This window comes from Schistocerca piceifrons, chromosome 8 (genome assembly GCF_021461385.2).
Source record: "Schistocerca piceifrons isolate TAMUIC-IGC-003096 chromosome 8, iqSchPice1.1, whole genome shotgun sequence".
Taxonomy (NCBI): Eukaryota; Metazoa; Arthropoda; class Insecta; order Orthoptera; family Acrididae; genus Schistocerca; species Schistocerca piceifrons.
This window is the reverse complement of record NC_060145.1, coordinates 138,893,339-138,909,291: the sequence shown is the minus strand read 5'-3', so window position 1 is coordinate 138,909,291 and position 15,953 is coordinate 138,893,339. Positions and strand designations below refer to the sequence as shown.

The following is a 15,953-nucleotide window of genomic DNA, read 5'->3' as shown; positions in this document are numbered from 1 at the left end:
GTGGACACCCCAAGAGTCTCAGACCAGAATCTGTAAAGCAATCTCTTCTGCTTCCAAGAAAGCCTTCTTGATGGTTACAGTAATAGAAAGGCCATTATAAAAGGTGTTTAGGGTGGAACAGACATATAAGAAATGTGACACTGAAACTTCCTGGCAGATTAAAACTGTGTGCCGGACTGAGACTTGAACTCAGGACCTTTGCCTTTTGTGGGCAGGAAGTAAATCTGTGAGGATGGGGCATGAGTTGTGCTTGGGTAGCTCAGATGGTAGAGCACTTGTCCGCGAAAGGCAAAGGTCCCGAGTTCGAGTCTCGGTCCAGCACACAGTTTTAATCTGCCAGGAAGTTTCATATCAGCGCACACTCCACTGCAGAGTGAAAATCTCATTCTGGAAACATCCCCAAGGCTGAGGCTAAGTCATGTCTCCGCAATATCCTTTCTTACAGGACTGCTAGTTCTGCAAGGTTCGCAGGAGAGCTTCTGTGAAATATGGAAAGTAGGAGACGAGGTACTGGCGGAAGTAAATCTGTGAAGACGGGGCATGAGTCGTGCTTGCGTAACTCAGACGGTAGAGCACTTGCCCGCGAAAGACAAAGGTCCCAGGAAGTTTCATATCAGCACACACTCCACTGCAGAGTGAAAATCTCATTCTGGAAATGTGATACTGTTAGTAAAAACACCAACCAACCAACACACTACACAAATTGAAAATGCTAAAGTCTTGTGAGAGTTCCAGTTTCATGAAATGCACAGCCATACCAAGTTCATTGTATTGTGCACAATCTGTTGTGCATTGATGTCATGGAACTAAGAGATCGATGGAAAGGGAAAGGCATCACTGATGTGAGGAGTATAAGAAAGAATGTCAATAGCAGTATCAAGAAAATACTGTATTTATAATAGAGGGAAACATTCCACGTAGGAAAAATATTTCTAAAAACAAAGATGATGTGACTTACCAAATGAAAGTGCTGGCAGGTCGATAGACACACAAACAAACACAAACATACACACAAAATTCAAGCTTTCGCAACAAACTGTTGCCTCATCAGGAAAGAGGGAAGGAAAGGGAAAGACGAAAGGATGTGGGTTTTAAGGGAGAGGGTAAGGAGTCATTCCAATCCCGGGAGCGGAAAGACTTACCTTACGGGGAAAAAAGGACGGGTATACACTTGCGCACACACACACACACACACACACACACACACACACACACACACATATCCATCCACACGCTCTCCTGACCTCAACTCTCTTGACTTTCATTTATGGGGGCATTTGAAAGCTCTTGTCTACGCAGCCCCGGTACCAAATGTAGAGACTCTTCGTGCTTGTATTGTGGACGACTGTGATACAATACGCCACTCTCCAGGGCTGCATCAGGGATTCCATGCGACGGAGGTTGGATGCATGTCTCCTCGCTAACGGAGGACATTTTGAACGTTTCCTGTAACAAAGTGTTTGAAGTCACTCTGGTACGTTCTGTTGCTGTGTGTTTCCATTTGATGACTAATGTGATTTGAAGAGAAGTAATAAAATGATCTCTAACATGGAAAGTAAGCGTTTCCGGACACATGTCCACATAACATATTTTCTTTCTTTGTGTGTGAAGAATGTTTCCTGAAAGTTTGGCCTTACCTTTTTGTACCCTGTATAATTGATAGACTATTTCTGAATATCTTGTTGTACTATCCACCTTAAGCTGCGGCCTTATATCACAAATCAAATGCAGTAATTGTGAAAGGTGATGCAGTGGTAACACAAAAGACTAATATTCGAGAGGATTGTGATTCAGGTTCATATCTGGCCACCCAGATTGAAGTTTACTATGGTTTCTCTAAATCACTTAAAACAAGTCCTGTGCCAGTTGCTTTGAAAGGACAACACCAATATCGTTCCAGAACCTGAGCTTGCACTTTGTCCTTAATGATTTTGTAAGTGATGAAATCTTAAACCCTAATGTTCCTTTAAAGGAATTATGAAACATGGTTTTCGAAAATATCTCCACAAAACAAGATGTAAATATTTCAGAATTTCAGCCAATAACAGCTACCAACATGAATAATTTGTAAGTAGACACATTCATTGTAGTGAAGCAACTGTGGTCACGTAATAAAGGCAATTCTTCTGATTCAGATTGTATACCAAATACATTTCTTTCGAAATACACTGATGAAATATCTCGATATTTAGCATGCACATACAGTCACTTGCTCGACAAAAGATCCGTACCTAAAGACTGGAAAGTTGCGGAGGTCACACCAACAAACAAGAAAGGGAATAGAAGTAATCTGCTGAATTACAGATCCATATCTTTGACATCTGTTTCTAATAGGTTTTTGAAACGTGTACCATGTTCCAGCATTGTGAAGTACATTGAAGAAAACAATGTATTGACTCATTACCAGAATGGATTTGTAAAATATTGTCCTTGTGTAACACAACTGGCTCTTTATTCACACAAAGTGATATCAGTAGGAGACCTCATGTTGATTCCTATTTTCTAGATTTCTGGAAGGCTTTTGACACAGTTCCTCAAACAACTTCTAATAAAATTGTGTGTCTATGAAGTATCATCACAGTTGTGCAACATGATTTCCTGTCAGAATGATCATAGTTCATAGCAACTCAGGGGAAATCTTCAAGTGAAACACAAGAGCTGTCTGGTGTTCCTCAATGAACTACTATAGTCCCTCTACTGTTCATAATCGATATAAATAATTTAGGAGTCAGTTTGGGCAGCCCTTGTAGTTTTCTTTCAGATTATGCCTTCATTTACCATCTAGTAAAGCTGTCAGAAAATCACAACAAATTGCAAATGGTTTAGGCAAGGTATCCATATACTGCAAAAAGTACGGATTGACCCTAAACAATAAAAGCTGTAAGGTTGTCCATATGCTTACTAAAACCTCCACTCAGTTTCGTTTATGCATTCAGTCATCCAAATTTAAATGTTATCGATTCAACTAAATACATAGCAATTACACTTACAAAAAAACTTAAATTCATTTCGCAATTGCAAATATGGACAACTATCAACTGTATAATGGAACGATGACAATGAAAATTTTTGCTGGACCCGTACTTGGACCCAGATTTCCCACTCATCGCCGACAGTTGCCTTACCATTAGGCTACCTGAGCAAGACTCATAGCCGGACCCAAACTTCCATTTGTTGTCTACCACATGTCTAGAACCTGTAATCGTACACCCATTATGTATATTCCCGTACATGCAAGACATTTCACTTGAAAAGTCACTGGCCCAGTATCGGCGGATAAATACGATTTTGCAGTGCCTTTGTTATTCTGAAGTACAGTGCAACATTCATTTGGACATCCGCACAGGCGAGACATTTTACGTGAAAGTATCTTGCCAGGATAAGTACTATTGTGCAGTGCTTGTCTTATTCCAAATTGTGATGCAAAGTTCCTTTGGACATGTATGTAAGCATCACCCACGCTAACTGCTTTATCGTAATTATTTGTTTGCAAAACGGTACAGGCAGTGGTGGAACAAGATAACAAATCATGGTGGCTTTTAAAGGTAAATTGTAGGAGTATAAATTGTTAGAGCAAGTCTATTGAGATTGCCAGGATGTTAGGTGTACTGAGAAAATCAGGGTAGCAGGGAATAACACAATACATGACTTGTACAAAAAAATCATTGTTAACTAAGATGTATTCTGGAATATTATGTGTCTCCACATTTTTTATAACATGCACAAAAATGTCTGAAAAGTTAAATTGTTTATTGTTAAGGTTTAACACATAGTGAATTTCTTTATTATGTGTCTTATTATTTTAGGTAAGTCTGATTTTAAATTAAGCCCAAAATTGTAGACCTGCTTGTAAATATCCACTTAAAAGACAAAAGAAAAGAAAATGTTTAATGTGTTATTGTTTCCTTTGTTTTTTCTTGAGTGTCACTGTAGATAGTTAATATGGGTATTAAAAACCTATGTATAACCTATCTAATTTTTCCTGTCTGTTTAGGATTTCCTGCTAACAAAATACTCTGTAATCATTCTGGATGAAGCCCATGAACGCAGTGTGTACACTGATATACTGATTGGTCTTTTGTCTCGAATTGTACCTTTGAGGAACAAAAGAGGCAATTCTCTGAAATTGATAATCATGTCAGCAACATTACGTCTCGAGGACTTCACAGAAAATTCTCGTCTATTTAAAGTTCCTCCTCCAGTTATAAAGGTGAGTTCCTCATTACAACTCTGAAAACCCATGGTACATGTTATAGGCTAGATGGCAGTCTATAGACACACTGAGATAACTATGTTAACTTGAATATGTTAGAACTAATGGTAACTAGCCAAATTGTTTGTATTATTTTTCTAATTATTACAAATATGCCTTATTGAGATTAAGCCACGGTGCTTGATAGCCCATTTCTTAGACTTATTCAGTTTTATAAAAAGAGCAAGAGCTAATTTACATGCTTTTACATTACTTGAATACCAGAGAAATACAGTTTTATTTCTGTGGAAGTTCTGAAATGTGGCTGTTGAGAAGAATGCTTAAGGTGAAGTGGACTGGCAGACTTAGTAATGAAGAAAATATCAGAAGAAAGAAGATTATTGGACATGATCAGAAAGAGGGAAAAGTCTTGGCTGGGAAATATGCTGCGTGGGAATTAGTGTTATCACAGTTATGATGCTCTGTATAGCTAGAAAGACAAAAGACAGAAAAAGTAAAGTCTTTTCTGTACCTGAGAAGTTTAACCAGATGGAAATGGAAGCTGTACAGAACAAAGAGAGCTTTCAAAAAGTCGAAGCAGTTACTAACATCTAGAATAATTTCAGTGGAATGGAGAAAATAATTTTACTAAATGATATGTATGTATTGTAGTGGTATATAGCAGTGAATCACAGACAGTTAAAAAGGAAGAAGAAAGAGATTTAGAAAGTTCTGAAACATGGCCGTTGAGAAGAATACTTAAGGTGAAATGGACTGACAGACTTCGTAATGAAGAAAATAGTGGAAGAAATAAAATTATTCGATGTGGTCAGAAAGAGGAAAAAATCTTGAATGGGTCACATACTGCATAGAAATTGTCTGCAACGAAGAATTATAGAGGAAAAGTGGAAGCAGTGGGAGAAATAGGTAGGAAAAGAATTGGAATTAAGGATTACATTAGAAGAGGATGAAAATAAAGCGATGAAAGAAGATGCCCAGAATTGTACATGATTGAGAGCTCCAGTTGTGAAACCTAAAGAAGAAGAATAAGTGATGTTTGTATTGTCAACAAAGGAAAAGAAACCTATAGATCAGAAGATAAGCAAGAACAAAAATAAGTGCGCTGTTTGTAGGCAAAATCTATAAACTTAATGTGGGTTACAAAAGGACCTAATGTAATAGATACAACCCAAAAATCCTTGAAATTATAATAATATGGTGTTTGAAACTTTATGCTCCATTTAGGGTAAAGCATTAAATAAACAAAAAAATCTAAGTAGTAACTGTTAATCAGAAGAAGCAAATAGAAAATTCAGACTGCTACATGTATTGGGCATGAATTTATGCCTGAGAGATGAATGCCAACTCCATTGCTGTTTTGTGTTTTTTAACAATTTATTATGATTGTTAGACTTTTGTGTGGTGAAGTTTGCCAGTGACAGTCATATTTATAGGAAAACTCTCTAATTATGACAAGTTGACACTACAGCAATTTTTCAGTGCCCTGCTCAGACCTTCTAGAAAATACAATGAAAATTAGTGGAAGAAAAAGAAAATTTGCTTAGTTCAGAAGGAAAATGCATATAGTAGTGTATGTGCTCTATTGGTGGTGAAAATATTCCCTCCAATATTATTGTCTGTAATTTTTCCTTCTTTTCTTTACAGTTGAATTGTTTGGTAAGTTGAACATTGTATGATATCATTAGATAACATTTCAATTGGAACTAAAACAATAAATTTAAAAAATCTTCCAGAAGCTTCTCATAAAGTAGGAAATAATGGTAGGTTGCAGTTCTTGACATTATTAATGAGTTGTACTCTGTTAACTGACTGAGTAGGAAGCTGACAAAGATTCAGATTTCACAACACCCGTGGACATAAGAAATCCTTGATTGTTGAATAGAAGTAAATTATGACCCTTAAGCTTTCTTTTATTTTTTTTTCCTTTTATTAGCAGCATGTTGCAGATTAATCCATATAAATAACAGAAATGGTAATTTCACACTGTACAACTCAACATACAAGAACTGTAAAACTATATCTTTGACTGTTAATTATATTAAAATTCAAGCAATGATGTTCATAAGACAAGACTGTTTAATAATTACATATCAAGCTTTCAATGGGAATAATTACAGCAATTCGTAAATAATGGAAGGAGAAAGTGTAACTCATTGTATGGTTGAGATACTGAATTGACTACAGGCAACAACACAGAACATTGCCAGCTTACAGACACATGCTTCTTTAGAGTTAATATATCAATTAAAGTGGAGCAGTGGTTAGAACATTTGGCTGACATTCAGGACAATTACGGTTCAAAGCTCCTTCTGGCCATTCACATTTAGGTTTTCTGTGAGTTTTCTAAATTGCCTAAGACAAATGCCAGTATGGTTCCTGTGGAAGGACATAGCCGGTTTCCTTCTCCATTCTTCCTTGTTTCAATTTTGTGCTCCACCCATAAGGACTAGTTGTCAGAGATATATTAAACTTCTCAATCTTCTCTCCTTCTATTTGAGCTAATAGAATGCATGTACAAACCTGCGTGGCTAAATTGTCCCAGTTGACTACATTTCACTGTCGCTTAGTTCATTTGTGTGACCAAGTGGGGTGGCGCAGTAGTGAGAACACTGGGCTCACATTGGGAAGGATAATGATGCAAATCACACCTGGCCATCCAGATGTAGGGTTTCCGTGATTTCCATGAATCGCTCCATTCAAATGCCGGGATGGTTCCTTTGAAAGAGCACAGCCAATTCTCTTCCCAGTCTTTGAGAAAATCCAAGCATATGCTCAGTCTCTAATGACCTTGATGTCTAAGGGACATTAAACCCTACTCTTTCTTCCCTTCTTCCTTGTTCAGTTGGAGTAAGGATTGTGTTGTGTGGACTGGGCAAGGGGAGAAAGAGACAGGGATTATTGGTAAAGGGTGGCTGATGGCCAAGAGGGAAAAGCAGCAGACATGCAGGATAGCAGTGTGACTCTGGTGAGCTCATTCTGGCTACAGGCAGCTCACGATAACATTCTCTATTGGCTCTGAAGAAGGGGCCAGCAGAAAGCTAACAACATCATTAGTCTTGTTTGTGCACGTACCAATGACTCAACACCTCAGTTGCGCAGAGAATTGCCACCTTTCCATTATATATATTTCAGCAGAGGCATCTCGCTACCATATTTATGGCTACTTTTAAGCTTTTCATTTATTTTGTGGTAACCAGTTTCAGTCAGTATTTGACCATCTTCAGACCTCGTACCATGATGGTAGGCAGTGACAGTGAACAGAGCAGGTGTTATGACTCTATGAACATCAGACAGTTGACATTTGTGGAGCCATAACATCTGCTCCGTTCACCACCTATCATCATGGTACGTGATCTGAAGATAGTCAAAAACTCACCAAAACCTGTTGCCATAAAATAAATGTTTTTTTATGGTCAAGACTCTTTGTGTTTGTTTTTAAAATACTTTTGCCAGACCTCTGTTTCTACGAGAAATGTTCTCAAAAAGTACAGTTTTAAGCTTGTTCTACTTATTATTTACCTGTCTGGGACATAGTTATCTAGGTCTGCCATGATTTGGAACAAGTTGTGGCAGTGGTCAGTTCTAAATTGAGCAATGGGACACTAAAATGTGTAATTCTGTCTCTCATTGCATCCATAATAGATTTTGCCTTCTTCTAGGATATCCCACTTTGTGTTGAAAGGGACAGTCTGCTTTCAATGTTTGTACACTCTGGATATTGACAAATTTACAGTTTCTTACTTCAAATTCTGTTTTCTGAAATGCCAGTGAGATGGTGGAGAATAATAAGACAGCAGGGGGCTATATGAGACTAAAATGTTTATCCTCTTTATATTTACAGCAATCTCACAACTTGATGTCAAATAGGTCTGTGCCTGAAAGGGAATATAATTTAGTTTCATGTATCAGCATTGGTTTCAGGCATCTTATGGTCAGTTTACGTGTTTTATTCAGAACAAGACCGATCATCCTGCCATGAACTGATGTGATTTATGTTGTATGAAACAGATGAAATTTTTCAACTCAATAGAACTGTGCTGTGGCCATTGTCCTTGATGTTTGTGGTTGTACAGCCAACCCCAGCTGTATTAATTTTTCAAATCAGTTTTACAAAAGGATAACTTCACTTTAATAAGAAGTAAATAGTTTTGATATGTTGCTGAGTAATCCAAGGTCATTATGAAATAATTTAATAAGTCATTATGCTTTAGATTTTTCCAGTGCATTTAAGTTGCATTTTCTGTAATTCTTTACTGTATTTCAAACAAAAAGCAATTGTGTAAATTTTCAGTGTATTTCGTTTTAGGTGGTTATCTTCATAATTGCTTAGATTTGCAGATACTATAACATCACTATGCACAAATCTTTTAATATTTGGTGCATGGGTGTCTACAGGGTGGAGCAAGAGGGAAGAATGTGTTGTGAAGAAAGCCTTAGCCCAAGTCGCCATGCTCAGGTCTGTGAGTTGCCGCTGAACTTCAGACAGCAGCCGCTCAAAATGCAGCGGGCGTCTGTGCACTATAGCATTGCTTGCCTACTTATGTATAACAAGCAAGAATGTCTTTTGCAAATGCACAAAGAACTGTCATCAAAGAAGAATGTAGCTCATTTCGATGTTTTGTGCCAAGATAGGAGCAGCTCTCCATCTAGGCTTCTTCATAAGCCCATAATTATTTTAGATTTGACAAACTTTAAGAAAGAATGTACACAAAATTAAACTCTAATTTAGTACTTCTCCTAAAAAATTTTATGTAAGCATTTTGATGTAATATGGTATAAACAACCACTTCAAAGCAAGAATCCCTTGGCTGTTGTTTTCGCCAGCCTTGTCATTATGATTTGCCTTCTCAATAAGTATATTGTATACATTGTAGAGCTGCACACTGCCCTTAAGACAACAGAACAGTTGAGGCATAACTGAGCCAACAGCTTCTCATTTGTTCTGATTGCATTAGTGTTCTGCAAGCATTGCAGCAAATATACCCAGCAAAGAAATGAGTCATACAACACAGAGCATACATATCCCTCTTCAGACTCAGGGAAAGGATGTATCTTCTCCAGTATACAGCTCCTGGGTCTGCCAACAGATCTTTTTCTGTGTATCCAAGATTTCCTTGAGCCAGCTACTTGACATTGTGAGGTGGTGGCTGTTTGTTACTGTTGGTATGTAGCAACACCTCATTTGAATGTCACACATGAGTGATCGAATTGCTGCCAGACCAGTGATGGTAGCATCTCCGTGTTTCGAGCCCATTACTGGGAACTGAGCTGTGGCCTGATGTCCATGTGCAAGGTAAACTAGTGCTGCCACCAAGTGTTGCTGTGGCTGAGAGCCAAACCAAAATTGATGCTAGTTCAGTTCTCCATTATGTTGCAGTTAACTGTTATCAAAAATTCTTAATTTTTGCTGTATTGGGGCCAGCGAAGAGTTCAAAGCTATGCTTAATTAGAAATTTGAGTTGGTATTTGATTATCGACCATGCTAATATGTATGACCTCCTTTATCACGTAGTCCCGGAAAGACAAAACTGAGAATATCAACTTTGTCTTTCCACACACTTTGTGTTGTCCTGCACTGAGAACATGCTCTGCTATTGCAGTTTTATGTAGATGACTCACGGTTGTATGATGATGGTGTTTATCTCAATGGTCTTGCACAGTATGACAAATTTTGCCAATGTAAGCTACTTGCGTGGTGCCAAAGCACACGGGAATCTGTGGAAGTTAGGAGTCAGACCAATCAGCCAAGGAGGCCTACAGTGAAAACAACTGCCATTCCCTGTGGGCTGCCATATATATTTTTTTTTAATAGCCAGAGAGACATGCAACATGGGCGGTCAGGAGTGCCAGACAGTGGAGGAACAGTAAGCATCAGATGGTGAAACCAACTATCAGGCCATAGTGTACCTCATACCGGTAACTGTGATGAGATGAAGCAACTCTAATCTACCTCAGAGTAGGACACTGTTGAACTTCATACACCAACAGGAGGACCCTCCAGTCTGCAATGCCTGTGGGGTGTGAACCACTATATGTCACAGTTTAACATTTTGATGAGAGGGTAGAAGGCCATTTAAGTGAGAACCTGCCTTCTATTTTAGCTGATGGTAAGACGAGTGTTATAAAATTTTTGAAATTTTATGTAGTGCATCAACTCCAGTCCAAGCTTTTAGCCTTGAGGTTTTAGTGTGTTGCACAATGATTAGCTCGTTTATGTGTTGCATTATTTTATATCTGCCCATTAAATTTGTTGGAGGGGGAGGGGAGGGGGGACAGCCATGGGTGAGTGTACGCATTTATCCCTCTTCCCTTCGAAGTTTGTGCACACTATTTTTTCATACAAAGATGTATCCTATGTACACCTATGTGTACCACTGGGCTTTAAGTCTCAGACACTACATATGTTTCCTTTCCGATCCATGAACTTTTGAACTAATTATTCAGTGTGGGAGAAGATCCTGTCTGTTACTAGGAATAGGAAATTCATAAGCTGAAAATTACCGAGCAAATTCATAAACTGAAAATGACCAAGAATATTCACACATTATAAGCAAATAAAGGATCACAGTAAAATAGTCTCGGAGCTTTGTGGCTTCTTTTGCCACAGCCCTGAGGAAACTGTTAGCTGAAGTTAACCCAACAATAGACACAAACGAACGAGTCTTGCACAAATACTTTTAACTTCAAATCCATTTACAATGCAATACCTGTTGCTGTGTTTGTGTCTGCTTTCAAATTAATGGTAAGCGCTGTAGTTTGGCAGTGAGATATAACCTGAATACAGCACTGAAGTACCCTCTTCTACAAGAAGGTATGTAAGATGCAATACCCAGGGGAAAAAGGGGAAAAAATGCAAAGGCAAACATAACCCAGATGTAAAGAAAAACAAAATAGTCTGGCTGTATTGGAAACTCCTGTATCAGATTAACTAGAAGCAGAGTAATCACTAGTGACAGTCAAGTTCAACAGTATTGTGAATGTAAAATACACATGTTTCCTTTTACAATTCATTATTTATGGTATTACTTCTAGTAATTAGTCTCTGCAGTGTTGCCACATTATGTACTTCATAAGAGTCTCTTGTGAATTTCTTCATTTCAATGACTGCTTCACAGCCTGTGCCATCTTGATCCTTCCTACCAACACCAGCTTTTCTGAATTGTGCAGCCGAGAACTCTATCAGCAATTAATCCTACTTTCTCCTAACCCTCCTAGCCTCAACTTTTATTAGTCACTTTCCTTCACCCACGTATCCTTTTCCCTGTTCCCAATTCAACACTACAAGCCTTCTATTCCATCAACATACCCACAGTATTTTACTTCTCTTCTCTTCTTTTCTGCTCCCTTCCCCTCTGTCTAACCTCCAGATTTCAGCTAGCTGCCCTACCTTCTCCACACCTCATCCCTGTATGCTCTCACACATCCCTATATGCTCCCACATACAGCACTTTACTATCCCGCACCCCTACCCTGTTATCCCTCCCTCTTCCTGCCCCGGCCTTCTCCTCACTATCCACGCCACCCAAATTGCTTCTCCCATGATGCACTGTTGCTCGCAGTCAGCCTCAGCAACCAGAGACAATGGTTTTTGTGTGTGTGTGTGTGTGTGTGTGTGTGTGTGTGTGTGTGTGCGCGCGCGCGTGCGCATGAGAGAGAGTTGTGTTTTGCGTGAATTTGTGTGTATGTTGTTTAATTCAGAAGAAAATCTTTGACTGAAAGCGTACTTGTTTAGCTGTCTTTTAGTTGGTCTGTCTGTGACTCATCATCATTTCCACAGGATGGTGAGTGGCAGTCTATCCGTTTGCATAATATTGTCATTATTCCAAAACTTTTTTAACTGCATAGAATTGTCAGAGCACAGTACATGCCACGCAGACATTATCAGTGCTGTATATTTTATGACTGATGTTTCGGTCTTTCTTTTCTCAGGTAGATTCCCGCCAGTTTCCTGTAACTGTCCATTTTAATAAACGAACATGGCCTGATTATGTGAGAGAAGCTTACAAGAAGGCATGTAAGATCCACACACAACTTCCAGAAGGTGGAATACTTGTTTTTGTGACAGGTTGGTTATTAAGTGTTGTTATTACAGATAAACAAAACTGTCCATCACCTTTCTCCCTCATTCCTGACATTTTTTTATAGAATAAATGTGACCAAGCGAGCAAACAAAAATGATATCCATTTGGGGCAACACTATCTACTAAAGCCAAGAATATTTCAAAATACAGTAACTCAGTATTGTACTATAAATACACAGCAATAATTAAAAGGTAATAAAGCAGCAGCATAATGGGAATTGTTATTTAGTATTCCACTTTGACATCATACTATATCAGGTGCTAGAAAAAAAGTGATGGACATTTCATCATATACTCATTTAGTAAGAGCATCTTATTTGCTTCATTACCTATTTCAAATTCTGTAATAAAAAGTTCTTGAGACAGAGAGCAAAAATTTAATAAATGACATTTGCATAATGGGGTAATCTGTAATTTTTATTTGTTACAACCAACATTAAAAGGTGCTGCATATTGAACAATTATTTGATTTCTATTGTCATTCAGTGAGTACTTCAGAGTTTCAGAAATTGTTTAGGAAATTAGTTGAACAAATATTGATGCGGGTAAGATTTCCAATTGTCAGCTGGTTGCATTAGGACATCTCATGCAAAGTGGGAAAAGAGAACAAGGGACTTGAATAAATATTTTTAATTAATCACAGTGAATTTTTGAAAAGAGTGAAAGATTTGTTTTGGAAAAACACCTAGGTTGTGGCCAACACTTTCTGCATCACCCTTTCTCACTGGAGTGTTGGTTGAATGAGGTATGTAAAAGAGCTTCTGTGGAGTTGCAGAGTTGAAGAGATTTACTAACAGATTGCAGTTTTGAGGAAAGAAGAAGAAGAAGAAGAAAGCAGTTGCCATTTGTGGCCCAGCCCATAGCAGTATACACTTGACTGTAAAGTGAAAATTCACTCCAATGTACAAATTTTGTTTTGGAGAATAAACAATTAATGGCTAACTTTTAAGTCAAATTACCTGCATTGGCAAAGTATCATTCTAAAAATGCATAGTTTAATTGCGTATACGTTCTAAGTTTTTTTTGCACATAGTATGACCTTCACAACTAGCCATATGTAGTGTATCTGAATAGTGCAAAGTCATGTCATGCTTCTGGTTACATGTAAATGTAAATCTCTCAATAATTAGCTCAGTAAGCTTCTGACTTGGCTCAGATCATTAAACATCCCATATTTTTATTTATTCCATAAAATAATAATGATTAAAAATGTATAATTCATGTATATAGTTATGTAAAACAATTAGCTGTAATGGTGTTAGATTCTGAAAACTAATTTTTGAGTAACATACAGTCCTTTAGTGTAATATTTAATAAAAGCTAGCTGATGATCAAGCACTGTCCAGTAATTTATCCATCTAAGTCTTTTGTTAGACAGTAAAAGTAATTTTATTTACAGGTTTTTTAGCCATAAGTACAAATTTTAAATAGTGTTTTACACATCCACACTAAAATTAATTTAACACAAATGTCATCAGGAGTTTTGACCATAAGCCTAGCAGCTCTGAAAACAGTGAATTTTCTCCTTCACTTCAGACTTCCAGGTTGACAGGCCTGGTTGTCATGTAAAACTTTCCTCTAATATTCACAACAGTCCATCACATGACAATGGCTACAAGACTCTGTTAGTACCAACATTCTTGATTGAAAGTAATCAATTGTCATTCTATCAGTGCAAAGTTGACATCCATATTATATCTATTTTTACACCTTCCTATTTTCTTTTAAATTTATTGTGGTGTTTATAAATTTCAGCAGTCTCTCAATACATGTGTGCAGGATAGTGCATTATTTTTGATATGACACTCATCTCACTGAATTTTATTTCATGATTACCCTCTTGGTACAAATGTTCTGCAATCACTGATTTCTCCGTATGTCTCTGACAGTAATTCCTCTTATGTTCAAATGAACAGGTGTTAACACTTTTTTTTTTGTTATCAGTATGTAGTAGTCCACAAAAAACAAGAAATTTTATATACATCTGGTGTACGCAAAGGATGCTGTATACCTTGTGCCAGTCTTAAATATTCTTTTATCTTCCTAGTGAGTCTGAAAATAGTTTCAACTCCACACTTGCCAAATACTTTTCCAATGCAGTCTGTAATCTTAATGGAAGAAAAACATTCCCATTTGGTAGCCATTGTCCCTGATTGATACTGATTGTCTCCATAAGGCGAATAGCATGAGGTATCTCCTCCGAATAATTACTTCCAGTTAAGAATGTTAACACTACCAAAAATAGTCTTGAAGTCAGTTCCATGTGTTGGACTGTGGTACCCTCTTTACTGCCTATACATTCAATATTCCCTCGTGTTGTGATTGTAAGTCACTGCTTCACCTCTGACAGAAGTTTTAAGTGAAGTTAATACTCACCATGAAAGCCTACATTGTATGATCAGTGAACACTTGTTTAAATTATTTTTACTGTTCATCCTATGCCCAATCCCAATCCCAAAGCATATCACTCAACAATATTTTTGTTTTTTGCATTCAGTAGGGCATAAATGTATCAAGTTTGGTTGATGGAACATGAACTTATTTTTATACTCATCATCAAATAATTCATTTATGCCTGTATGTAAGTCATCTGCATTTAACAATTAAATATATTGTGCTGCAATTTTTTAATAGAAATGCAATTGTCTTGTGTAATAACTACAAATATTTACTTTACTAGTACAAAATTGGAAAACAACATGATTTTTGATAAAGAATCACACATGTTGAAACAGTTGTTAAAATCATGATCTATCTGGTATTTATTTTGCTGCACTGCATATTTCAGAACTTTTTCTTGTTTCTGTCTTTTAGGTCAGAAGGAAGTGAAGACACTGGTGCAAAAACTGAGGAAAACATTTCCCTACCATAAGAACAAGAAGTCTGCACTTGTTAATGGCACCAAGGAAGAAAAGAAAACCAGAATTTCTAAGGCAGATGAGGAAGACGAAGAGTTAGAGTTAGATATGAAACGTGCAATTTCTAGTGTCCGTAAAAATCGCTCAAGCAAGTCACAAACTGTTCCCTTACCTGAAATAGATCTTAGCAGCTACTCAGCAGTTCCTGTGGATGATACAGAAGGAGATCTCTTGGCAGAAGATGAAGGTGATATTGAAGATGACGATGACTTGGAAACTGAATGGGAAAAGGAAGGGGAATTCAGGCAGGTGCTGGGCGGCCAGCCATTGTGGGTACTCCCACTATACTCATTACTCTCTACTCGTGAACAGTCTAAGGTTAGTATTATTAATTATGTAACAAAAGCCCAAAGTTTACACTGTAAGGAATTGAACTAAAATGTGTTGAAAAGAGAATCTGGTACAAATTTTTCTCTTCATGATTACAGACTGTTTTCACTATACCATGCTTATCACAAACTTTCAAAAGAGTTATTTAATCAAAATATGTGGATTGTTTCTTAAACTCTTCTAAATACATAGGGGGAGACATTTTTAATGAAACATTAGTATCAGAATGAATTGAGTTAATCATTCTCCATATAGTCTTTTGCTTTGTGTTGAAGGTCATTTGTAAATATGTGGGTCGTTTCAAAAGTCCTGCACACTGGCATTATGGTGGTGTGATCAAGTTGTAATACATGGCAGTTGTGAACAAGACTAAAGGTATGGTAGTCATATGTGTGTTTGCTGATTCCCTTG

General features: G+C 37.4%; 1 protein-coding gene across 1 annotated transcript in view; it reads left to right on the top strand.

The window, feature by feature from the left end:
- LOC124711988 (probable ATP-dependent RNA helicase kurz) overlaps nt 1-15,953 on the top strand; it is a 131,781-nt gene that overhangs the window by 44,765 nt on the left and 71,063 nt on the right. Inside the window, exons 6-8 of the mRNA XM_047242273.1 lie at nt 3,995-4,210; nt 12,143-12,278; nt 15,109-15,530. Coding sequence (XP_047098229.1) covers nt 3,995-4,210; nt 12,143-12,278; nt 15,109-15,530 — 774 coding nt within the window. The remainder of the gene's footprint in view (nt 1-3,994; nt 4,211-12,142; nt 12,279-15,108; nt 15,531-15,953) is intronic.